At 46.7% G+C, this 27,032-nt stretch overlaps 2 protein-coding genes across 2 annotated transcripts in view; one reads left to right on the forward strand and one right to left on the reverse strand.

Moving 5' to 3' along the window:
- MESD (mesoderm development LRP chaperone) overlaps positions 1 to 9,568 on the reverse strand; it is a 12,202-nt gene extending 2,634 nt beyond the window's left edge. Inside the window, exons 1-2 of the mRNA XM_005301717.5 lie at positions 9,236 to 9,568; positions 2,339 to 2,571 (exon numbers count right to left, since the gene is read on the reverse strand). Of these exons, the coding sequence (XP_005301774.1) occupies positions 2,339 to 2,571; positions 9,236 to 9,406 (404 nt within the window). The 5' untranslated portion in view covers positions 9,407 to 9,568. The remainder of the gene's footprint in view (positions 1 to 2,338; positions 2,572 to 9,235) is intronic.
- Positions 9,569 to 22,957: 13,389 nt separating this feature from the next.
- TLNRD1 (talin rod domain containing 1) lies at positions 22,958 to 26,213 on the forward strand. Its single transcript, XM_005301716.4, has one exon. It carries the CDS (start codon positions 24,399 to 24,401, stop codon positions 25,464 to 25,466), a length of 1,068 nt encoding a protein of 355 aa, XP_005301773.2. The 5' UTR covers positions 22,958 to 24,398; the 3' UTR covers positions 25,467 to 26,213.
- Positions 26,214 to 27,032: the final 819 nt, after the last annotated feature.

The following is a 27,032-nucleotide window of genomic DNA, read 5'->3' on the forward strand; positions in this document are numbered from 1 at the left end:
AATCTGCAGTTATACAACTACTGCTATTAGCTACACATAAAAGTGTTGATATCTTATAACTAAGCCTGCGAGTTTGTCACAGAAGTCACAGATTCCGTGACTTTCCGTGACCTCCCTGACTTCTGCAGCGGCCGGTGTGCCTGGCTCAGGCAGCTCCTGTGCCAGTCGCATCGGCTGCTGCTGGGGCAGTCTGGTCACCGCGCGCCCAGCAGCAGAGTTTGTGTGTGGGAGGGGGCAGGGGGCTGGGGCACGGGACAGGGTGAGGCAGGTTCTGGGCACCGCTTACCTGGGGGGGTTCCCAAGAAGCTGTGACATCGCCCTCGCTCAGGTGCTAGGCGGAGGCTCAGAGCTCTGGCTTCGCAGCTCCCATTGGCAGGGATCCGCAGCAAATGGGAGCTGCAGGGGCAGTGCCTGCAGGCCGAGGCAGCGCGCAGAACTACCTGGCCCCCCTGCTTAGGACGGAGCTGAGCGAGACGGGTGTCGCCACTTCCAGGGAGCCCCCCCAAGCAAGCATCGTCCAGAGCCAGCCTCACCCCATCCCAGGCCCCAACCCCTTGCCCCCTCCCACACCCAAACTCAGTCTGCTGCTGCTGGGGGGGGGAGGAGGTGCGGAGGCAGGTAGGCAAACACACCCCCACAAGTTTTAGTCATGGGTATTTTTAGTAAAAGTCAGAGACCGGTCACGAGCCGTGAATTTTTGTTTACTGCCTGTGACTTTTACTAAAAATACTTGTAACTAAAATGTAGCCTGACTTACAATAAATACTCATTAATATGTATAAAACAAAGCAAAGAGGAAAGTGAAGAATAAAGCTCAAAAACTAAGTAAGAACCAGGACATTAAATTATCTAATGTTTTTGGCTGTGTAGAGACTTGGTGCCTTCAAGGAAGCCACAGAAAGACACATCTGCCTATGTTTCAAAAATGTAGTTGATGAATACTTAAGAATATATGAAAAATATTACAACAAGATTCCATTAAGTAGCTAATAAATAAACTGCCAACATGCATTAAATCTCTTTCACATAAAAAGAAATAAACAGTATTCCATTACTGGATGTAAGATCAATATAGCAACAGAACTCTGTCTGCCTCCTCACCAGCACAGGCAATCTATCATCCTTCGATTTCGAAAGGATCTCTGAAAGTTTATTTTTAGTAAAAGGAATTAAAAGCTTAGTGGTGACACAGACTTCCAGGTGGAATACTTTCTCATCAAGCACATAAACAATTACAATTAAAAAGACAGATGGCTGGATTGAGTTAGAAAAAGGCTAGGCCATAGAGACACTATGACTAAGAGCTGGTCTACACTATACAGTTAAGCGGCCGTATGTCAACCTAATTATGTCAATGTCTACATTACAGCCTTCCTCCCACCGATGAAAGTGCCCTACAACACCGATATAATAACTCCACCTCCATGGGAGATGTAAGGCTTGGGCTAGGTCTACACTATGGGGGGGGGGGGGGGGGGGGTGTCGACCTAAGATATGCAACTTCAGCTATGTGAATAGCGTAGCTGAAGTGGCGTATTTTAGGTCGACTTACCTGGCTGTGAGGACGGCGGCGAGTCAACCGCTGCCGCGTCGCCGTCGACTCCGCTTCCGCCTCTTGCCACGGTGGATTTCTGGAGTCGACGGAAGAGCCATCGGGGATCGATTTTATCGCGTCTTCACTAGACGCGATAAGTCGATCCCCAATAGATCGATTGCTACCCGCCGAATCAGCGGGTAGTGAAGACGTGCCCTTAGTCGGTGTAGTTAGGGTGATGCAGTGTCTGTGTAGAGGCTGCGTCCCTTACATTGGCTGTCTTGTCAATTTCACGCAGGAAAAAAAAAGCCTCTGCTCCCCTGGAGAGCTGGGCAGCTGGACCCTGCTCCCGTCTGAAAGCCAGGGCAAGAAGTCCGGGCAGCTCTCTGCCCACTCAGGGTACTACTGGCAGGAAGCTGCCAGCGGAGCTGAGAGACTGGGCTCTCAGTTCGCCACACTGCCCCGCTTAGGTTGGTGGAAGCGCTGCTGGTGAGGACGCGCACCACCGACCCAAGGAGGGTAGTGTGGACATGCACCACCCAGAGATTACTGCAGTGGCTGTAAGTCAACCTCAAATGTGGATTCACATTTATAGTATAGATATACCTTAAGTCTTAAAAAGCTTTGTATACCTGACCACATTACTACCAAGGAGGCTTGAAGGAAGGTTAAAAAGGTATAAACAGTGATTTAGGAGAGCAAAGAAATGGACTGAGAGAAACAGAACAGCTTTGAAGAACACTTCGAGAAAGAAACATCAGGGTCCTGTCAAAGCCATACAGAATTCTGAAGACAATCGTTTACCTTTGTACATCATAGTTTGCATTGAAGAGACTGCCCTGCCACAGGCTGGTAATTTCCTCAGTCTCCTTTTCAGTGGGATTTCCTGACACTGTGACAAACATCATAAGAGTCTTCCCTTTTTTTGTCATTTTCAGGATACTCTCAGGCTTGCTTGGATCAATTTCGGAGAAGTCTATTGGTGCTGATGGCCTTTTGTGTTCAGGAAGATCTCCCTCTTCTATGTCATCATCTTTCTGTTTTGAAACAAACAGATTTTAAATTACACACTGAACTTAACACGCCACCTCAATATAAACTCCAACCTATTGCAAAACTATTCTTTTGACCTTTGTCACTGTTTAGTTTAGAAAATTATTAGAAACTGCTTGTGATAACAAGCAAGATGTGTTTGATTTAATTATGAGGATTCCAAAATAAAGACCAATATAGCAAAATTGCATCTCCTGAACTCTTTACTGGGAGACTGCTCCAACTCTTAAAGTGATATTTACTGACCTGTGAATCCTTCCTCACCTCCCCCATCACCTTATATATGCCACATGCTTAGGGCAGAATTCTGCCCATATTCACCCCCCTGAAGTCCCACTGACTTCAATGGGGATACAAGGGTACAAAACTACAAACAAAAATTGACCCATTCATTGCATACTACATAAGAAATGTCACTGTCTCGGTGCCAATTTAAATTACATCATCCACATGCTTTATATCGGGGTGGGCAAACTACGGCCCACGGGCTGGATCCGGCCCATCAGGGGTTTGGATCCAGCCCGCAGGATTGCCACCCCCGTGGCACCACGGGCCCCGCAGTGCTCCCGCAAGCGTCCGGCACCACATCCCTGCAGCGCCTGGGGTGGGCGGGGGCAGAGGCTCCGTGTGAGGCTCCGTCTCCTCAGAAATGAGGAACCGCGGCCAATGGGAGCGTCTGGGGGGTACCTGCAGGTGAGGGCAGCACATGGAGCCTTCTGCCCCCCCCGTGGCCGCAGGGACATGGTGCCAGATGCTTCCGGGAGCGGCATGGGGCCAGAGCAGGCAGGGAGCCCGCACCCCGAGCACCTCCTGCACCCTAACCCCCTGCCCTGAGCTGCCTGTCACACCCCAACCCCTTGCCCAGAGACCCCTGCCACACCCCTCCTGCACCCCAAGCCCCTGCCCTAAGCCCCCAACCTCCTGCCGCACCCCACACCCCTCCTGCGCCCCAATCCCCTGAGCCCCTCCCCACACTCTGCACCCCCTCCTGCACCCCAACCCCCTTCCCTGAGCCCAAAACCCCTCCTCCACCCCAACACCTTACCCTGAACCCCTTCCTGCACACCATATCCCCTCCTATACCTCGCACTCCCTCCCACACCCCAGCCTTACATTTATGACCCTACATGCAATTTCCCCACCCAGATGTGGTCCTCGGGCCAAAAAGTTTGCCCAGCCCTGCTTTATATACTCGTTTATACAAGACACACAGAAGCAATAAACACTTCAATGCACCTTGTATACTTTGTGGAACATACAAAAAGCAGTGTTGCAATGTACATGTACACCCCCCCCCTTAAGGTTTAGTAACTCTTCCTGATTTTTTTTTTTTTTTTAATTTAGGCCCCCTGTACATTTACCTTCATTTCTACACCATGCCCTATACCAGCTTATAAATCAGGTATCCTCCGACCACATGATGGAGACAGGAAAAGACAATGCTGGTTCGGATGAATGGCCGCAGCTCTTTTCCTGTCTAGAACAAGTGGAGTTTGCTTTTTTTACTGACTGACCTAGGGTTTTAAATTGAATTTCTGTCACAACGTTGTTCTGCAGTCTTTTACTTTGGGGAATTACAGTGTTACTTCTTAAATAGGTATTTAAGCTTTTCCTTCTTCACTGCTTGCAAACTGGTTTTGATTGAAATTTTGTGAGTTGTATATACAAAGCATGGCTGAAGGGAGGAGAGGAGAGAATAGCTGTCTAGTGGATTGAGCTCAGAAATTCTAACTATGCTCCCAGCTCTGCTCCCAACTTACTGTGTAGCCTTCAGTAAATCATTTATGGTGGATTTTTCACAAGCATGTAAGTGACTTACTAGCACAAACTGCATGGGGAAAAAGATCACAAACACTTCTGAAAATCCCATCCTTACTCTCTCTGCCTTAGTCCCCATTCCTGAAAATTGGGAATAACATGTTTTGGGGATGCTGAGAAAGGCCATGTTTGTAAAGTATTGTGAAAGCATAAAGCATATTACTGAGAAATAAACTTTTAGGAAACAGAAAAGCAATTCTCAGTACTATTCTAAAATTAGTTTAAGCCACACAAATGTAGTTTATTTTGTACTTGTGAAAAGAGGAGCTAGGAATACAAAGTTTCAACTAATCCTTATACATAACACAAACTGGCTAAGACAGCAATAACAACACATGCCTATTGATATCAATTAGCTGAATGGCTATGAACATTTATTCGTTTCCTCAAAGTAGTATTGCTTTGGTTTGAGTAAGTATAACCTTCCATCAAAAGGAGTGATTGACAGCTTCTCTACATGGCACTTCTTCACTTGAAGACCTCTCAGAAAGCTTTATAAAAAAGAGATGTATTACTGTACTGTGTGAAGTCCAAAACTAATAACTGAAAGCAAGACAAATAAGTGATTTTCAGTTTAAAATGAATAGGTAAGTCTGCCAGGCATGTATGAACATGAAGTTTCACAAAGAAAGTACTGAATGGATTAAAGGACACCCATACATTTCTTCATCTGTTTTCTCTTCACACACCCCTTCCTAAAATGAACTCACTCTGTTATTGATTTCCACATACTGTATTGTATATATTTCTATTACAGAATTAGCCAAAAAAACTATGGTAGTTTATGATTTTAGCTCTGAGCCAAGCCTGGGGAATGCCAAAGTTTAAAATTAGTGCAATAATAAATGGTTTTAAAGAACATACGTTTTAGACATGGAAAGAATTCTGGCTCCATTTCTGGCTCTCTTATGCTCTTCAGGCTATACAAAGTAGAGGGAAAGCAACCGTGGAGGAGGGGCTGTTAAAGATTACCCTGACATATGGGAACCCTTGGGTGGCATAAAGAAAATGTAATGTGCTCTATGCTACTTGCCCCCCCAGTATAATGGGCAAGGCCTGAGCACAATGCGTGCTGGCCAATCACTGCCCTCTTTAGCTCCTCCTGGAGCCATTAAAAGCATAAATTAAAAACCCTTAAACTCCTTTAACTATTACATATCTGATTCCGTCCCATGTGCTCGCAGGTTTGAGGCAGGCATAAAGGCAGCTTAGCGGTAACTTTGCCTTCCTCCCTCAACTGTGTCAAGAATGAGTTCAGAACAGTTGAAGATTATGCCCTGTGTATATAAAAAGATATATGGTAGATCAGGGGTCGGCAACGTTCCGCACGCGGCTCGCCAGGGTAAGCACCCTGGCGGGCCGGGCCAGTTTTATTTACCTGCTGATGCGACAGGTTCGGCCGATCGCGGCCCCCACTGGCCGCGGTTCGCCGTCCTGGGCCAATGGGGGCGGCGAGAAGCGGCGTAGGCGAGGGATGTGCTGGCCGTGGCTTCTCGCCGCCCCCATTGGCCCGTGACGGCGAACCGGGGCCAGTGGGGGCCGCGATCGGCCGAACCTGCCGCGTCAGCAGGTAAATAAAACTGGCCCGGCCTGCCAGGGTGCTTACCCTGGCGATCCGCGTGACGAACGTTGCCGACCCCTGTGGTAGATTATTAAATAAAGTTTGACCTCATCCTAAAATAATCAGGAATTAATCCTCAACATCCCGAGAGACTGGCAAATATTCTCATTATACAAGTGGGAAAACTGAGGTAGGGGGTAAAGTAACTTGTCCAAAGCCATATAGTAAGTTAGTAGCTGAGCCAGGATTTGAATTTTAATACTTCCTGACTCCTAACACCACAACCATTCTTCCATATGGTCTCATTTTTATCAATCACATGCTCTGTAATAACTCTCCTTTTCTTCCCCTGCCCTTTATCTGACACTTCCAGTTTTCTCATCCCACACATTTACAACTACTTCAAATTTCCCTTCCGTCACCCAGAAGGTTGGGGGAGGGGGTGGCGAAGGCAGGGGGACATGAGGAGGAGGAGGAGAGTGCACATATAGCCCTCTTACAAATACTTCAGCCTCAAAAGGCCTGTGCGCTCTTTTGGCAGCCCCCTGGGAAGGCAGGGTGTGACTCCCACTTTCCAATCCTTGCTGTTGGTTACCATAGAGATAGGAAACACTAAAAAAATAAGCATCAGAGGGGTAGCCGTTTTAGTCTGAATCTGTAAAAAGCAACAGAGGGTCCTGTGGCACCTTTAAGACTAACAGAAGTATTGGGAGCATAAGCTTTCGTGGGTAAGAACCTCACTTCTTCAGATGCAAGATGAAGAAGTGAGGTTCTTACCCACGAAAGCTTATGCTCCCAATACTTCTGTTAGTCTTAAAGGTGCCACAGGACCCTCTGTTGCTTTTTACTAAAAAAATAAGGCTCTCTACAAGGAAACATATTAGCTAGTCATGATTACCATCATTTTAAACCAAGGGTTAAATCATGTTTTAACATCATTTTAGTTAAAACATATTAGGTAACAATTTCTAATACAATGCTTTTTTCCTGTAGACAAGGCCTTAGTGCCAGTTCATAGAATGTGAAGTCCAGAAACTGCTCAACAAAAATACTCAGTTCAGCAGAATCAGGTGGCTTTTTTCTTCTCTGCAAAAATCTTCTGTGCAAAAGGCACATGCAAAAACCAGTTCCCACACTCTGACTTGGAACCCTGTGTAACTGGGTATAGATAAAAGTGATATATTTTTACCTCTGCTGCTTTCAAAAACAGAACAAAACATTCTGAATAACCACCATAGGGGAAAGAATGGAATCAGAAGGTTCTGTGGCATTTGGGAGAGACAAATAGAAAAGGCAGCAGATGGGGAGAAAAGAAATAGAAGAGACTGTAGTGACAGAAGGACTCATGGGGAGACAGGGAACAGGCAATAAAGGAAAGTAAACAGAACATAAGAACAGTCTGACCCAGTATGGCCAATGATCCATTTAGCCCAGTAGCCTTTCTTCATATAGCGGCTGATGTCAGATTCTTCAAAGGGAATTAACAGAACCGGGCAATTACTGAGTGATCCATCCCATCATCTAGCAGTCATCATTTTGTATGTATAGCCGGGATTATGTTTTCCAGCATGCATTACTTTGCATTTGACAACACTGAATTTCACCTGCCATTCTGTTGCCCAAACCACTCAGTTTTGTGAGATCCCTTTGTAACTCGCTGCAGTCAGCTTTGGACTTAACTCTCTTGAGTAATTTTGTATCATCTCCAAACTTTGCCACATCATTGTCTACCCCATTTTCCAGATCTCGTATGAATATGTTTGAACAGTAATGGCCCCAGTACAGATCCTTGGAAGACACTGCTATTCACCTCTCTCCATCGTGAAAAATAACCATTTACTCCTTCCCATTGTTTCCTTTTAGCCAGTTACTGATCCATCCCTCTTAGCCCATAACTGCTTAGTTTGCTTAAGAGCCCTTGGTGAGGGACCTTGTCAAAGGCTTTCTGAAAGTCCAAGTATATATCCACTGGATCACCCTTGTCCATGTTTGTTGACCCCCTCAAAGAATTCTAATACATTGGTGAGGTATGATTTTCCTTTTCAAAAGGTGTGTTGACTCTTCCCCAACTAATTGTGTTGATCTGTGTGTCCGATAATGCTGTCCTTTAGTATAATTTCAACCAATTTGCCTGGTACTGAAGTTAGGCTTACCAGCCTGTAATTACCAGGAGCGCCTCAGAAGCCTTTTTTTAAAAATTGGCCTTTACCAGCTGACTGGTGGATAGCTAATGTAGCAGGCTGATTTAAGCAATAGATTACATACCACACTTAGTAGTTCTGCCATTTCATATTTGAGTTCCTTCAGAACTCTTGGGTGAATACCATCTGGTTCTGTTTCATAATTGAAGTTGTTAACATGTATGAGTAGAACATATCCTCAAGATTGGGGCCTCAAATAGTAACTAGCTTGAAAGTCAGTCTAGTTGGGAAGAGACAGTGGAGAACAAAGAGGGCTACAATTAGTTGAACTGAGTAACTGATGATATGTGGTACCTTAATTTGTGCTCTCCACCACAACTACCTAGTAGAAACCATTTATCTGTTCACAATCTCACAAAGTAACTATCCACTTGCTCACTAGCTTTGACCACAGCAGAGCTCTCAAGCAGGGAGGGAATCAAGTTCTGGCCATGGTAAAGTGGACAGGGCTCAAACTGCCAACTCCCAGGGTTACTTACACTCATCCCAGACTGTAACTGGGGGTTTCAGGCAGAGGGGGTGGGGGGGTCATGCGGGGACTAGGATCCTACCTATTCCATCAACCCCCCCAAACAACCTTTTATCGCATCTACCTGACGGAGGTTGTCGGCAAGGGAACCCCGACCCCCCTAGCCCAGCTCGCCCCCCACCTCCTTGCCAGGGGAACCCCGGCCCGTTCTCCCGCGCACAACGGCGGGACTAGCCAGCGCGCTCCCCGCCCCGGCGGACACGGCTCCAACAGCAGCTTTGGGGAAGTGTCCCGCCGCCCCTCGGGGCAGGAGCGCGCCCTCCCGTCGGCCGCGCCCGAGCTGCGCGGAGCCCCGTGGCGCGGGAGGGGAACGGATAGCAATGGGGACTGGGCGGGGACGAGAGCCCGGAGGCGGCATTGGGGGCCCCAGCGGGGAGCACATGTCGACTCAGTTCAGGGCTAAGCGGGGGCCGGGAAGCTGAGCGGGGGGGGGGGGCACCACGTGGACACCGGGGAGCGGTGGGGGACTGAGGGGAGCTCGGCGGGGTTGGCTCAGGGGCTGAGCGGGGGGCGCCGCGGGTCCCCGACCCAGCCCGTACCTCCCACTGCTCCAGCAGCCGCGCCATGTCCGCATCGTTGTAATCCCGAATGTCCTTCTTCTTCTTGGCGGGCTGGGCCCGGCGCTTCCCCTCCGGCTCGCCAGCCCCGGCGGCCGCGACCAGCAACAGCAGCACCAGGCCCAGGCGGGCCCAGCTAGCGGCCGCCGCCATCTTCTCCGGGCTCCGCGGGGAGGAGGTGCCTCCTCCGAGTCCTGCCTCCGGGGGCGGGGGCAACAGCGGCTCGGCCTCTGCCCGAAGGCCCGGCCTGAGATCCGGGCGGGGGATGGGGGTAGGGCAGCAGCTGCCACCAGCGTGTGTGGAAGCTGCAGCAGGGGCTGGCCGTATACTGGTCAGGGGTGGGAGACCAAAGCCAGAAGTGCCGCCCGCCCGCCCCACCTTTAACAGGAAGGCGTCACACATCCATTCCCAGCCTGGCTTGACACTGGGGGCAGCCTCTGCACGCGTAGGCCCAGCTCAAGCCCTCCTGGAGGCCAAGGGATTGCCTGGGCGTAACCCAGTGCAGGTTTGAAAAGACCGTTCAAAAAGTAATGTAAACTTTTCACATCTTTAAGTGATTGCTCCCCTTTCCTTTCCTTCAGGAGGATGAACGGATGGGGTATTGCCAACCCCCAATGTTCAAAAGTCATAAGTCAAGCTTGAAATTGGCTTTAAAATCATGAGATTAGGTAAAAATAATAGATTTAGTGTTCTTTTTATTTGCCTTCTGCTTTTTGAGCCTTTTGGACACACTGGGGTCACATTTTGAAGCTTTCTCTGCAACCATGAGGGCTGGAAACTTTTTCTTTAAGAAGGAAGGCTGAAATCACATATCCACTTGACTCCAGGAGCTGGGGCTTTAAAGAAAACAATAATTATCATGTATCAGAGGGGTAGCCGTGTTAGTCTGGATCTGTAAAAGCGACAAAGAGTCCTGTGGCACCTTATAGACTAACAGACGTATTGGAGCATGAGTTTTCGTGGGTGAATACCCACTTCGTCGGATACATGCATCCGATGAAGTGGGTATTCACCCACGAAAGCTCATGCTCCAATACGGCTGTTAGTCTATAAGGTGCCACAGGACTCTTTGCTGCTTTTACAATAATTATCATGAGACTCATGACAAAAGCATGAGAGTTGGCAATACTGCAGATGTGTTTAGTCCATGCTGTAAGGATTGGCTCCCAGTGTTGGAGATCCTCTGGCTTTTGGAATTGTCCCAGAGATCTCATGCAATTGTAGCAGAGGACTTGCTTTAACTGCCATGTAGTCTCTGAAGGGTGAAACCATGAGCGGCCATAGCTTCTAAGGCAGCTTGGAGAGGGCCAGCACCCAGCACTGCTTTCAGGACCTTGGCCGCTGGACTGGAGTCCATATCACAGGAAAGGAAGCTGGATAGAGGATGTGCCTGAGTGTATGCCCAGAAGTCTGGAGTTTAAGGCAGTGACTGGCCTCTGTTCAGGACCCAAAAAATCTAAGAGCCCATGCAATCCAAGGCTTGGGTCTGTTACAGCTAGGGTGACCAGATGTCCCAATTTTATAGGGACAGTCTGGATATTCGGGGCTTTTTCTTATAGATGCCTATTACCCCCCACCCCCTGTCCCGATTTTTCACACTTGCTATCTGGTCACCCTAGTTACAGCCGCCTTGGTCTGCCAAGGTGTGCTCAGCTAGGGCTGTAAAAACCATATAATCTGTTACCATTTTCTAACATTTTTACTACAAATGTGCAGAAGAAAGAGGAAGCTGTTAAACCATAAGCCTATTCCTGTAGCTTATTAAATGAACAGTAACCAAAGCAGTGTTTTAATTAGCTGCCATTTCACAAAGCTGTTCCATACATTATTAATTAACATATTTGTTCAAGGATTTGGCACTGTATCTAATATCTGGTCTGGTATATCAGATTGCCATAGTTAATGTTGCTTTTATTAAAGATGATTCTGGTAACATTCTTACTGCTGGAAGATGTTTACATTTACTGAAAACGTTCACATTTACAGACTAAATATTCAAAGTTTAGAAAGCTGGATCTCTGTTTCTGATTTTGGTGTATGCAAATAAAAAAATACATACCACTAAGTTTCTAATTTGATATATTGTCTCTAATAACACATTTTCCCTGAAAAAAAAAAAAAACAAAAAACCCCTCTTTACTTTGTCTTCTGGTGCTCCTATTGCACATGCAAGTTTTGCTTGCCTTACTCACATGAGTAGTTCACTTTACCTAAATGGAACTACTTGTATGAGTCAGGTGAGCAGATGGTTCTGAATATCCTACAGTGTACAATATTATGCATTCCTTCTAAATGTACTAAAGTTTTTGTATGTTGTATTCTGAATTTCAGGGAAAGGAGCGTTTCTTATACGAGGCTAGGATCTTACAACTGGCTCCATGTGTGAAGAACCTCACTCAAATCAATTATGGCTTGCATGAAGCCATTTGCAGGATCAGGGCCTTAGCAAGGGGAATGTTTGTGAGCTTTATGGTTCTTCCTACCCCAGTGATACTCATGGAAAACAAGAATAATGCAATCCTAAATATATACCATAGAACAGAGGTGGGCAAACTACGGCCCGCGGGACTGTCCTGCCTGGCCCTTGAGCTCCTGGCCAGGGAGGCTAGCCCCTGGCCCCTCCCCTGCTGTGCCCCCTCCCACGCAGCCTCAGCTCACCACACCGCCAGCGCTTTGGTCCGCCGCTCCCGCTGTTGGATAAATATTAGGAGAAGGAGGAAGAAGTAGTAGTTGGAGGACATGCAACTGGGGGTCCAGTTATGCTGCAAGCCAGGACCTGTTTGAGACTCCACCGCAGTCCAGTCAGTCGAGCACAGGTGAGCTTGATGCAGGGAAGGAAGTTTGAGCTAAGTGTATACGAGTAGTTCCCATTACAATAATGGTGTTCCCAACTTAACAGGACGCAGCTATCGACATTTTGTTAATTTGTACTAGAAAAGATAGCAGTACAACAAAGGTAGAGTTGTTATCTGCATTCTATTTCCCTGTAGATTTAGGCGAGGAGGGGAGGGATACGGAGCAGTTCATTTATGTACACAATTTATGCTCCTTGAATCCTGAAAGATCTTTGAAACATTCGTGTTCTTGGCAATCCTTTCACAAAGGTTCCTAAGGATGGCAGCCTTATTTTTTCCTCCATGGTAGGATGCTTTCCCACACCAGTCGGCAATAACTCCGGAAGGCACCATTGCAATAAACAGGCTAGCAGAATCTGAGTCTGGATGGCTTCGGGATGCCAGCAGCAGCTGTGCTTTCTGTACCTTTGTTACACTCAGAAGTGAGATATCTGCTAAAATCACCACTGCTTGTGGAAAATGGTGCCAGTAATCAATGCCATTGCCCTATACTCATAGTTTCATGCAGTTTGAACATTCTTTCCTCATTTCCTTCATCCCTAGCGGGTCATACTTACCATGGCTGGTACTGTGATTGGTGCCATGCAAAGCGTCAATAGGCATGTCTTGTTAATAAGCATAAAACTTTAGGGGAGCAAGAGAAGGGAGTTCTGAATCTTAATTTTCACTTTCCATTGTGACTATACTGACAATGGTACCCCTCTGTGTTTTGTCTGTAGGTGCTGCTGTAGTGGCCTTGAGGGGTTCCCCCTCCACACCTCCTGGAATGCCTGAGACAGATATGGAGGAGAAAGAAGAGGTCTTGAGATGACATGTTGAGCAAGATCCTACAAGCCAGTGATTCATCAGACCATGAGCAGAGGGCCTGGAGGATGAATATTGCAGACCATATGGCGAAGGAAAGAGTGGACATGAGAGAGGCCCAGGAGTTCCAACAGGAAAAGGAGAGGGAGATTCACCAGGACATAATGGGGCTTTTCCAGCAGCAAACACAGATGCTGCAGACTCTTGTGGACCTACAGGTTCAACAATCACAGGCTCGCCCCCCTTCGCAATCCCTGGATAACACAATTTTAGCACCTCCCTACATCCCCCTCAATATTCCACGTGGCATCAGGGGTTGCATCCCTCTCACTCCATACTGGGGGACAGTTAGGACAACCACAGCTTCACACATATTGACCAGTGAGAGCCATGCTTGCTGTAGGGGTGTCCCCAAAATGGATGTTTCCCCTTGTTAAGTTCTGTTCCATGTGCTACAGAATGCCGGGTAGTACTGAAAGCCCCCATTTACACTTTATTGTACAGCAGGGGTCGGCAGCCTTTCAGAAGTGGTGTGCCGAGTCTTCATTTATTCACTCTAATTTAAGGTTTCGCGTGCCAGTAATACATTTTAACGTTTTTAGAAGGTCTCTTTCTATAAGTCTAGAATATATAACTAAACGATTGTTGTATGTAAAGTAAATAAGGTTTTTAAAATGTTTAAGAAGCTTCATTTAAAATTAAATTAAAATGCAAAGCCCCCCGGACCGGTGGCCAGGACCCGGGCAGTGTGAGTGCCACTGAAAATCAGCTCGCGTACCGCCTTTGGCACATGTGCCATAGGTTGCCTACCCCTGTTGTACAGTATGACAACTCATAGGATCAGTGACAAACAGTGTAATAATCCTAAATGTACAGTGAGCACCACAAAATGAATAGGTGCATTGACAGTGATATGTTAGGGTTACCATATTTTGAGCCTCCAAAAGGAGGACACGCCACGGGGCCCCGGCCCCGCCCCCCGCCCCAACTCCGCCCCTTCCCCAAAGTCCCTGCCCCAACTCCACCCTGTCCCCTGCTTCCTGCGAACATTTGATTCGCGGGAAGCCTGAAGCAGCATGGGGGGAGGAGGCGCGGCCCAGTCTGGCCCCCCCGGCGTCTCCAGCCTGGGTCGGCTCGGGCCCTGGGGTGCCGGCCCGGGCCCGGCCCCCAGCTGAGCACCCCCGGCCCGCCCAGCACTGCCGGTCCCCGGCCCGGCCCCCGGCCGAGCACCCCCGGCCCGCCCGGCCCCCGGGACTCCGGCCAAGCACCCCCGGCCCGCCCAGCACTGCCGGTCCCCGGCCTGGCCCCCGGCACCGCACCACCGGCCCGGCCCCCGGCCCGGCACCGCACCGCCGGCCCGGCCCCCGAACCCCCGGCTTGGCACCGCACTGCCGGCCCGGCCCCCGAGCCCCCGGCCCGGCACCGCACCGCCAGCCCGGCCCCCGAGTTCCCGGCTCGGCACCGCCGGCCCCCGGCCCAGCACTGCCGGCCCTGCATGTCCCGATTTTCCCGGACATGTCCGGCTTTTTGGGATTTCCCCCCGGACGGGGATTTGGAGCCCAAAAAGCCGGAAATGTCTGGGAAAATCCGGATGTATGGTAACCCTAGATATATTCATAGATGTACACCAAGCACCACACAATTCCTAATCGCCCTCAAAACTGCAGGGCCAGGTAGATCACAGTCCACCATAACACATTACCGTGGCTTGCTGTTAAAGTGCTCCTTCAAAGCCTCCCTGAGCCCTATAGCTTTGCATTGAGCTTTTCTAATAGCCCTTGTGTCAGGCTGTTTGAACTCAGCAGATAGCTGCTTCACCTGCGCCCTTCTCCCCTTTGCTCCACAAGATACCGTGCTGGACACAACAGGTAGCTATAATCATTGGGATATTTTTTTCATTGATATCCAGTCTTCTGAGTAAACAGTGCCAGCATTCCTTCATTCTACCAAAAGTACATTCAACTGTCATTCTGCCCCCGCTGAGCTGGTCATTGAATCTTTCTTCGGTGCTGTCGTGGCAAGTATATGGCTTTATGAGCCAGGGAAGCAAGGGCAGACTGCGTCCACCAGGATCACCATTATCATTTCAACATTACCAATGGTAATCCACTAGTTGGAAAAGGAAGTCCTGGCTTGCAGCTTTCTGAGCAGTCCTGTGTTCTTAAAGATGCAAGCATCCTGCACCTTCCCTGACCAGCCAACACTGATGTGGGTGAAGCATTGCCAGTGATACACCAGTGCTTGCATAATTATAGAAAAGTAACCCTTTTTGTTGACATTCTCTGTGGCAAGCTGGTCCAGTGCCAAAATAGGGATACATGTGCTGCCTGTTGCTCCACTGCAGTTCAGGAACCATGTTGCTGCAACTCCATCCACTATGTCCTGCATTGCCAAGAGTCACAGTGCTGCATAACAGGAGACTTTTAATGGCCCCCACAGTGGATTTTCCACTTCCAGAAAGTTTTCCCACTGAACAGAATCAATCCAAAATTACAAGTTTCCACAGTGCAGTTACCACTCAATTCTCTATTGTCAATGCAGCTCTGATTCTGGTGTCCCTGAGCTGGAGGGCTGAGGTAAATTTAGCATATAAATCCAGGATTGTGGCCTTGGAAGTTATGCATCTAAAAGTTTTGCAGTCACTGCTTGTCAGCCAAAATCTGCATTACAATGCAATCCCAGGAGTCTGTGATCGTATCTGAGGCCCAGAAGCAGCACTCCATGATCTGCAGCTGCTCTGTGAATGTTACCCACAATCTTGAATTGGTTTTCACTATGTTCCACAGCAATGCTGGAGGATCATGCATCCTGTGCTTGCAATGCTCATGATAATAGTTCAGAGCTGTGAGCTTCTGTCAGAGATGGTGGACAACAAGCAGGGTCACATGGATGTGTGTGTGTGGTTTTTTTTAATTATTGGATACGGATGATGTTATGGGATGGAGAAAGTTGCTTGCTGGGAAGTTAACCTCTTGCTCCCAGTCCCCCCTGCACATTTCTGACCCACCATGCATTGCCAAAACATCCTAAAAGACATCAAAAGACCCTAAAAGACATCAACACGGGGAGCCAAGTATGCATGCACACAAGCAATAAACTGTGGTGGCCAATATAACTTGCAGCAGCAAAAGTTTGTAGTGTAGACATGACCTCAGTATCACGTCAGGAGCCTTGAGTCCATTTCACTCATGAAGTGAGAATACACACTAAGTAGATTGGTTAGGTTTAGAGAACAGCTAGCCAGAGCCCAGATATAGGCTGAAGCTGCAAAATTCAGGACTGAATCCAAACTTCTCCTGGTTAGGATCTAGGTCATAGTCTGAGCCAGCCATGAAGCTCTGATTCAGACACTGACTTCTCCAAAATTCAGGGCTATACTGATCTGGAGTTTAGACTTGGCCATATCTTTACAATTAACCATACACATACATACACAGTCATGTATTTTATGTATATAATGACACTATGAATTAACTGCATCCGGACTGACTAAACTGAGCTTTTGGGGGAAGTGCTGTGCCAGTTTTATTGCTGGAATCCATTGGTTTCACCAACTGGCACATATTCCACAGATATAAATTCTGTCTGAGTGCTGCATTATTCAGTCAGCTCCAGTAGGGCTAGACATTGTTATCTTTAATCTCTGCAATGCTGTAGAATATCCATGTTGATGTTAGTCTCACTGTAAAATTTGTTTTTATTTGAACTGCAAATTTTCACTGATTATACCTACATATTGATCACATAGATTCAGATGTCATGTTAGGAAAGAATTAGGGGAAATGAATGTTGGATGAGGCTCATGCATCTCCCCTAGGGTCTCCATTTGTAGTCTAATTTCCCATTCCAAGTTAAATTAATTTTAGAGTCTCAGTTTGGTTTTAGGTTATTTACAGTCCAGTTCTGGCACTCTTACTCAGAGTAAGTAGTACCTTACTTTGCAAGGACTCCCACTGATTTTTAGTACGACTACTTGCAGAGTAAGTTACTATTCAATGGGAGTTAAGGTGCCAGAATGAGGTACATCTAATTATTAGCAGCTCTCCTTACAGAACACACACAATGTGGGGAGATTGTAGGATTGGGGAATTCCTGTAGTGATCACGTGAAAAACATCTATTAAAGCAGTCTGATGATATACATTAAAAAAAAAAAAACTTTCAGAGCTGTACAGCTGCAGGACACAACCCATTTACCAAAAGTGCAATCCAGGAAGGGTGGGCCTCTGCACATTTTGTACAGAACACTTTTGATCTTAACAAAAACAGACCTAAGGGTTTTAAGGGAAGGTCTGGGATTCCTATTTATGTTGGACCATTCTTATCAATCTGGTATTCACAACTCTATAAAGTGCTTTGAAATTTCAAACCAGTCTGTGTCTACAAGCATGCTAGATTGTGTCTGGCCATGTTTGAGTGTACGAAGAGAAGAGAGAGGCCACAAGGAGCCACTTTGCCCTCTGCCTAGCCCTAGGTGCTAGCCTCATGAAATAGCTTGTAGGGAGGGAAGATGGAAACATGAGGTGGAGGCCATTAGAGCTCTCAGATTGGGCCAGCATAGAAAATGTATGCTCCAGTTTTCCAAAGAGTGGCAGAGCAGTTTGATAGCTACATTTTCTTTTTAATTAAATATTTTTCTCTTCTCTGTTGCTGTGTGAAAGACCCACACTAACAGTAGGGAGAAACTGGTATTTTTATTTAATTGTATTTTTCTTATGTCACATATAGAACTTTTGATTATAAGTGTGAAACTAACGTTGCTCAAAATGTGAAAAATCAGGTCTTAAAAAAAAAAAAAAAAAAAAGAACACCGCTACTATGCCAAAAACTAAAGACATAAAATTATTTTAAAATATGAAAAAATAAAATTTGTGCAAAGATATAACATTTGTGTTATTTGTATTTTGCTGACTGTCATAGTTACCACTTTAACTGCGTCTCTGACTCCTCCTGGTCTTTTTGAGTGCACCCCCAATCCAGGTCTCAGGACTTGGGCTATCATGTCTCTTGGGATGAAATCATGGGATTCTCCTGCTCTCAAAACAGGCTTTGAGTTGTAGTCCCTGGTGTATCAACCATGATTACTTCGGCAGGTCTGACTTGGGCTCTGACCCTGGCACTGTGTTCCCTCAGGGAGCAATGACAGTTGTAACCAGTGACTAGACAGCTTTCTTAAAGTAAAGTTTTATTTATTTAGAATCAAAGTATTTAAAAGAAAACAGATCTTAAAAACAAGAAAGCAGTCTACACGTTTGCCTGTGTTTCCCTAAGGCTTACCATTTCCTGGATCTAGGAAGAGCCAATTTCTTTCAGATTGCTCTGTAGACCCTCTCTCTGTGTCAGTTAGCCTGTCTTTCTGACAATCCTCTCTCTCTCACGCACACACACACTCCTGTCTTCTCCTGAAAAGGGCTTTTTAACTGTTAATGTCATTTTGATCTCTACTTCTCAACCTGGCAAAACAGCTGTGTAATTTCAATCTGGCTCCTGGTGCCATTGTCTTGTAATTGCCACCTCAAGTGTTTGGTCAGAGGTTACTTATCTGGGGAGCCATTATGTTGCCTTCCTATTTCTTCTTCCCACAGCCCCCTATTAAACTAGCTGAGTGCTTTCAATCAGGAAAATCTTATAAGCTATACTCTAATATATAATACCTTCCCCTCACTGACCAGGGAACAATTCATCAAATTCTTAGATTATTAAATAGCATCTCCATATCTGTCACACTGACAAATCAATCTTTCTTTCACAACATTTCTATTAAGCAATAAAAAAGTTCAAGTTTCTGCAATATGGAAGCCCAAGCTGATCTAGAGAAATTAACTTTATAACATGATCGAAAGATTCAGGAAACAAAACTCCACCCAACTAATTAAAGCTTTTCATTTTTGTTTTATTAAGCACAAGGAAAGAGAAGCATGAAAGTGGCCAAAGAGAAGAGCTCACACGAGTCAGCCTCCCACGCACTGCTAATCCATATTAAAAAAACATTTTTAATCCCTTCCAATGTAGCAATGCAAGCAATTTTTAGCCTCGAGAGTGGTTTGAGCCTCAGACATACTCAGTGGAATCTCTTGAAAGTCAAGCACTGCCACCTGATTTCCATGGCTGATAATCAAGCTAGGAAGCACAAAATAGGAAGTATGGTATCTTTGTTTACCAGTTTGTTGGACAGACTATTAAAAAATATCCTAGAGTTACTCTTTGAACTCTGCAGCTGTGGAGCCCAGCAGATCTGCAGAGGCTCTCTTTGTAAAGATCTTTCTAACGAGCTAATAAAGACACTACAGAGTCATTTAAAAGTTTAATATTAAACAATGTAAATACATCTATATTGGATCCTAAAAATGTAAGGACCAGATCTTTAGCTAGTGTAAACTGGTGTAGCTCCACTAAAGTCACTGGTGCTAAGCCTATTAATACCTGTCGAGAATCTGTCTTAACTTTATTTTAAAATAAGACATTGTTTAGACCCAAATTATGACCTTCCCTAAAACTGCTATAATAACCACCATTGTCACTATGAAGAGAGGGTGCATCGAGGGGTGAAGAACTGCCATATTCTGGACACACCCAAAACACACCCCACCAGCTCTGCAGCCACACTTTTTTTTTTTCATAACGTTGTGCATCCTGCTAACATAATTGCTTTCAGAATTGTTGTTCATCCTGCTCACATCACTCTCAGATAAAAATGATCAGGTGAGTCAAAAAGGCCAATAGGGCACTGAGTCAACTGCTGAAAATCTGAGCAAACAAATCTGTCGCAAGATCAATCGAAATCTGTGTCTACAATGCTTGTGCTCTATCTGGCTTGTGATGCAGAATATATGGCGCGTACAGAGGCACTGATGCAGCACATCAGTGGGAAGAATTCAGTAGCAGATGCCTCAAGAGATTTATGCATGTCCTAGTATAGAAATTAGAGGACACACTAAACAAATTCTCCCAGCTCTATGATTAGCAATAAACCAAATCACATGGCTAGGTCACGGTCATACATTTCATGTGCAGAGGAGCAGAACACCAACTGTCACTGGGGAGGAAAAATACACTGTAAAGGACAGATAGTAATATAGAGTCAGAGTATCAACAACATACTGAAGGGCAACATTTGCTGTTTTTGCTCATCACCAATCCTGGGGCTAGTGAGCAGTGGTCCAGTCTTCTGGGGCAACTTAGTGAAGCCTAAAGGTTGTCTGCTTTAAATTGTGTTGGTTGCTAATGGCCCCATGGGACATTCCAGCAGCTAGGAATTGTCAGGATTTTAAAGATCAGCCATGTCCCTTGTACTGTCAGCTGGGGGGAAAGGTGGTATAGGAGATGCTACAGAGATTCTACCCAACCCAAGGATCTGTCTGCTTTGGCCCAGAGGAATGGCACAAAGCAGACTTAATATAATGGAGAACTGGGGCCACGGAGTCTAGAGATGGAAAAGATCGAATAGGTTATCTACTAGTTCTTTCTGCCAATGCAGAGACTAAACAGCTTCCAAGATGAGCTTTCAAAGCCTTCTTCAACCTTGGTCATCCTCAACAAATTACCTACGTTAAGTTTTAAATAATAGGTGCCCGTCTTGGTACAGAAAATATCTGGTTTTCCTATAAGAGTATGGCTGGAAATATTTGAAAATATAAACTAATTTAGAATCTGGCCATCGATTCTTATTCTTCAGACTATTTTGAAATCAATTTTATAGAGCAGGGGTGGCCAAATCGTGGCTCCCAAGCCACACACAGCTCTTTAACAGTTAAAGTGTGGCTCTTGGAGCCCCGCATACCCTTGGGGAGCTCAGGGCCTCTGCCTTGCAGCAGCATGGTGAGACAAGGGCTTCTGCCCAGCGGGGAGGAGGAGTCTCAGGGCTTCAGCCCCACAGGAGCAGGACTGAAACCCCAAGCCCCGGCAAGCGCCTCCTGAGGTCCTGAAGCCCCAACTCCTGGCAGGTGTGCCCTGGCTCTCAAACTTCTGAAGATTGTCATATGTGGCGTGGCAGGTCAGTAAGTTTGGCCACCCCTGTTATAGAGCATTTTAAAAAGCAGTAACTGGCAGTTGGTAAAAACTGCTGGATCAAGAATGCAGATGTACAGCATGGGCCTTTAAACCAAGGCCACACCACTCTGGCAGTATAAATGTAAAGGATTTCAGTGTAAATGAGAATCAGGCCCCATGTATTGAGTTAGACTTATGTATTCGGTAGCCATCGTTACATTGCGAAATAAATTATACACATATGTAACAGGGAGTTTGACTTATAAGAAAGTCAAAGTGATATGAAAGAAGTCAAAAGATTAATATTACTATTTAACCCTTGCTTTGCTGAGTTAACAGCAGCAGCAAAATATATAAAAACATAACGTGATCACAGGCTGGGCCTGAGTCTACATTGCTGGTTTGAGCATTGGCCTGCTAAACCCAGGGTTGTGAGTTCAATCCTTAAGGGGGCCAGTTAGGGATCTAGGGAAAAATATGTCTGGGGATTAGTCCTGCTTTGAGCAGGGGGTTGGACTAGATGACCTCCCAAGGTCCCTTCCAACCCTAAATTTCTGTGATTGCATTAGACCAGTTTTATGCTGCTGGAAATCCATTCACTTCAACAGAATTACACTAGCATAAAAATGGTGTAATAGCTGAGAATCAGACCTATGGACTTCTAATATTTTGCATCATTCACCACCACTTTACTGAAATGTAAATTTTCTATGGAAATGTCCCATTAAATATGACAAACAGTTGTATCTTTAAAATAAGTAATTTTCATTTGTTCTTATTTAAGACTTAACTCTGTTGCCTCCAAAACTTTCTTGTATTGGATGAGATGTTATGCCAAGAATCTTCTTATACTGCCCTTGATAAGTTCTGGAAGGGAAATCAGCCAGGAAAGAGGTTTTTTTCTCACAGCCCTTCCAAAAACCCTTAAAGTCATCAGAAGCAGGATCCTGCCTTCCCCAGTGAAAAAGTTCTGACAGATATCAACAGATCTTTACAATGTGATGTGCACAAATATAAGGAGAGCACCAAAATTCATTTTCACACCAGACCAAAATAGGATTCAAACTTGTCCCTGCCTCGGCCAATGCACAAGGCCACTGCAAACAGTGCAGGGAAAAGTTTAGATATAAACAGAAAAAGGTAATAATTGGCATTATAAATACACTCTATTTTTTCTATTTATATTTGGTTTTACAACACCTACCTTTTATAAAAACTAAGTTTGGGTCCTAAACTGACTTGACAGGGGCCGACCCATTACAACAAGCTAACACAATGAAAAGTTTTCAATAAATTATTACAATATTAACTGAACTATGAACCAGATTCCTCTATTGCACTTTACTAATTCACAAATTGCATTCTATATTGCAAACCTGATATACTATTAAACTTTAGACCATGCTTGCGCAAAGTATTTTACTTCATTGTATAATACAGAACAAGTTGCGATAATGCTGGGAATTTAATAGGTATATCAAACTCACACTAAAAAATTCCTACTCAGAGTAGCAGTACTGTAGTTGCAGATAGAATTAATCCAACATGGAAATCTGCAGCAAGGGAACTCTACATGTAGCTGTGTCAGAGCCTTTGATATATTCATCTGACACAGTAGTCTTTGTGAACTGGTCAATTTGCGTGTGGGTGTGGGAATGTCCCCCCCCAAATATATCTTTTCCATCTCCGACTAATATGACTGCATTGCATATTATGTGCTTTCACCTAATTGGTCAGTGAGGCACCATAAGCCAATCCATACAGGCTGATCTCGTGAGGCAAGCCCCTTTCCTTGTGTATTTTATTTCCCTTGTGTTCTGCCGTCCCTTTCATCTCCTCCCTCTTCTGTTTATTTGAGATAGTTTTTATTTATTAATCAATCACCTTTGGAATCACCTTCCCTACGTATCACGCTAACCTGCTTCTAGCCACAGAAGCTCCTGATAGACTGATCCGTGCTGTTTGCACCAGCAAAAGACCCAGGCACAGGACCACGGGGAGGTGGTGGTTGGGGGAGAGATGTTAAAAACAGCAGCGCCTAGAGCCATTGCTGTGCAGAGCGCGCCGCCGGGGCAGCAGCCAGGCGGATGAATGGGATGGGGCTGGCCACAGCAAGGCGCTGCTGCCCCCTTTCCCTGGGAGGAGCGTCAAGCAGCGGGCGTGGAGAGCGCAGAAGGGGGAGGGCAGGATTTGAACGAAGGGCGGTGACACCGCACAAAAGATTTCTATAGGCTTAAGTGAGGTTACAGCAAAGGCAACGGGGAGGTGGGGGGGGAGGAGTGGGCGAAGCAGCCTCCCTTAGAGCCATGCAGCGTCTGGCTGGCAGATCCGCAGCAGCCGCCTCTTCCCAGTAGTTTGTTTTAGGGCCCGAGCAGAGGGATCGGAGGAGAGAAGGCGGCCGAAGGGTTGTTCCCCCCCCCCTCCCCCCGGGAAGTTGGTGATTCAGCCAGAAAAATGGCAGGAGGAGAGCGAGGCCGAGCGGGTCGCAGCATCTGCCGCTGCTGCAGCCCGGAGCCACCACCCTTGTTTGCGGGGAGAGTCTAAGTTCGTGCCGCGGCAGCAAGAGGCCACCGAGGAGCCGGGCGAAGTCGGATCGGATGCGCCCACGTCCGGAGGGCCCGCAGAGAGGCGGGGATGGAGCCAGGCGGCAGGGAGCGAGCTCGGGGCGGCTGGATGCATGAGCAAGGCAGGAAGGCGTGAGGCAGCCGCAGAGGGAAGGGGAGAGGATCCCTCCCTCCCCGCCAGCAGCCGGATCCGGTGGCTCTTTTGCTCTCCCCCCTCCCGTTGCACCGAGGTGGGGTGTGTGCAAACAGTTCGCGATCCCAGCAGCGCAAACACTAAGTCTGTGCCCAGCTCCTGCAGGGCTCGTGCAGAGCGACCGGGCCACACCCTCGGCTGTGCTTCCTGATACCAGGAGATGCGGGTCTGCCGCCGCCTGCGACTGACTTCTCGGGGACATGTAAAGGAGGAGCACATGGTTCGCAGTCGCCTCCTTTCGGACCAGTGGGATTTTTTTTTGAAGGAGTTAAACGGCAATAAGTTGGATGTTTCTTTTCTAATTCATGTCAACTGGTTTGCATCCGTCATGTATTCACCGTGAAGAGGGAACTTTGCAAAAATCCAGCTGCCGGGAAGCAAACCAACCACCACAGCACAGATCAGCGTGCAAAATAAATACAAAAAACAGATCATGCGGGGAAGGGACCCGGTGGCTCCCCCAGAGCAGCAGCCCGCCGCTGGCCCGGAGGTCTAGCTAGTGCATTGCAAAGGGGAGAGGCCGGGGCTTGAGCAAGTGCGGAGGATTTTGCTTTCCACCCACCCACTCCCAGCAGCCCCAGCCCCGGCGCCCAGAGGGTTTTTTTTTACTCGCGGAGATTAATGGAATGATGGTGCGGAAAAGGCAGAGAGATCCTGCCGGGCTCAGTCGGGACTGCTCGGGCGGCGGGAGAGGCGGTGGCAGTGGGGTCGCAAGAGGCATGCGAGTGCCCCCCCGGCGCGATGGCTAGCGGTGGCTCTGGCAAGTCCACTAGCGAGGTGTCCAGCAGCGCCGTCCCCAGCAGCAGCTCGCTGCAGAGGAAGAAACTCGTCTCAATCTGCGACCACTGCAAGATCAAGATGCAACTGGTGGCGGATCTGCTCCTGCTGTCCAGCGAGACCAGGCCGGTGAACACCGAGAGCCTCTCGGTCTTCGGGGAGTCCTTCGAGAAGTGCAGGGACACGATCATTGCCAGGACCAAGGGGCTCTCCATCCTGACCCACGATGTCCAGAGCCAGCTCAACATGGGGCGCTTCGGGGAAGTGGGGGACAGCCTGGTGGATATGGGGAACCTGGTGGTCTCCCTCACTGAGTGCTCTGCCCATGCTGCCTACCTGGCTGCTGTGGAGACACCAGGGGCTCAGCCTGCTCTGCCCGGCTTGGTGGATCGCTACAAGGTGACCAGATGCAGGCACGAGGTGGAGCATGGCTGTGGGATCTTAAAAAACACCCTTTTGCCAGACATGAGCCCTCAGCTCCTGCTGGAGGTTTCCCAGAACATGTCCAAGAACTTGAAATTCCTGACAGATGCCTGTGTCTTGGCCAGTGAGAAATCCAAGGATAGGTTTGCCAAGGAGCAGTTCAAACTCAGCGTCAAGTGCATGAGCACCAGCGCCTCTGCCTTCCTGGCATGTGTCAAGGAGGTCAAGACTTCACCCAGTGAGCTGACCAGGAACCGGTGCGTCTTGTTCAGTGGACCCTTGGTGCAATCTGTCCATGCTCTGGTGGGCTTTGCCACTGAGCCCCAGTTTTTGGGTAAAGCTGCCACCATTAATCCAGAGGGCAAAGCTGTGCAAACTGCCATTCTAGGAGGGGCCATGAGCGTGGTATCTGCTTGCGTGCTCCTGACCCAATGCCTCAGGGATATAGCCCAACACCCAGAAAGTAGCACCAAAATGACAGATTACAGGGAAAGGTTGAGGAACTCGGCTTGCGCCGTCTCAGAAGGTTGCAACCTGCTATCTCAGGCACTAAGAGAAAGATCTTCACCCAGGACTTTACCGCCAGTGAACTCCAATTCTGTGAATTAACCTCCACCCCCCCGTTTAGATCTCAGTCATTGCTAAAGGAAAATAATATCCCACCTCCCCAAGTCCTGGTTTTTGTATACCAAAGAATTTGCTTAGATGAGCCCAATCCTTTGATTTTATGTGGTGAGGGAACACAGCAGCAACATACTTAAACTATATATACGCAAGAAGAGGTGGTCAGACTAATTAGTGGCCAGTTTAGGCATTTTTGTAATTGAGTAATTATTCACAAATATATTTTCCATCAATCAATAAGGTCTATATACAAACAAAAGGTAATCAAAAAAGTTTTATACCTGAGGAGGTGGGGGAATCTAAAAAGCTTTAATCGCGCTGGGTGCGGTTTTTAAAGTTTGTCTTGTCTTGTCTTCCAAAATTTCCCTTCTAAATTCCACTGTTCAGTTGTGCAGGAAAAAGAAGTTACCTCAGTTTTCACGTATAAAAACAAACCAACACCACCTAGATGATGGATGTAGCTACTTTCGGGAGGGGGGAGGAGAATGGGGATCTAATTTCTTTTGAATCAAGTGTTAGGTTAGAGAAGTGCATTTGGTGTGCAGGAGTGGAGATTGTGATTATGTTTTCCAAGTGTTGATTTCCAAACTGGGGGAAAAGCTACTGTGAGTGTTTAAACAAACAAAAAATTACACTATAACTAAAATGATTTTTAATTTTTTTTCCAATGTCAGTTTTTATCTTGCATGTACTGGAGTATTTATTTCATCTATTAAAATGTTATGTTTCTCAGATGTCTTTCTGTGAATCTCTTAAAACCTGAATAATTGAACAACTAGGCCTGTTTGCATTGTATGTCACTTTCCCCAGGGAATGCGTGGTACAAATGCAACTGTAATTTATACAGAGCAGCATGCAGACTTGAATTCAATTTATTTTATTCTAACAAATACTTTTCTTTCCCTGTTTTCCCCACTCCTGTTCTCCCCCCAAAAGAGAATCCATTGAATTAGTCTATTTTTTTAAAAGCTGGACCGTACTATGTGTAGAGATCACACACTTGTAAAGAAGTGGTTGTTGGTTCTGGGTGGCACAGGGAGGGTTTGCAAATCTATATTGTCAAGTTAAGTACATTTCATGTAGTATTTGAGAAGTTTTACTGTGTATTTTAGCTTTTGTTGGTATTATGGATTCTAATATGTTAAGCCTGTGAGTTTTGGTAGGAAGACTTATTCCTGCAAACTTTTACCTACAGATGAAGTCCCATTGATTTCATTGGGCCTGCTTTTGTACATAAAGCTTTGCAGGATCGGGCCCTATGATCCCACAAAGACTTGCATTTGTAATTCTTCGACAGAGGTCAACTATAACAAGTTTGATAATGCGGGTACAATTAAAGGGTCGCTGACTAAGAGACCTACCTAGGAAGGCCTGGTCCAGCAGTGGAAGTTAGACTTGGCATATAAACAGTACTATAGAATTTTACAGGAATTGTCTAAAACTGCACCTAAAAAATATTACTACCATGTTTTGGACCGCTGCTATAAACTATTGTATTTGTTTAATAAGAAGTAAAGCTGATGTCTGCATTAGAATATAAACTGTCCTAGA

This window comes from Chrysemys picta, chromosome 10, assembly GCF_011386835.1.
Source record: "Chrysemys picta bellii isolate R12L10 chromosome 10, ASM1138683v2, whole genome shotgun sequence".
NCBI classification, from domain to species: Eukaryota; Metazoa; Chordata; order Testudines; family Emydidae; genus Chrysemys; species Chrysemys picta.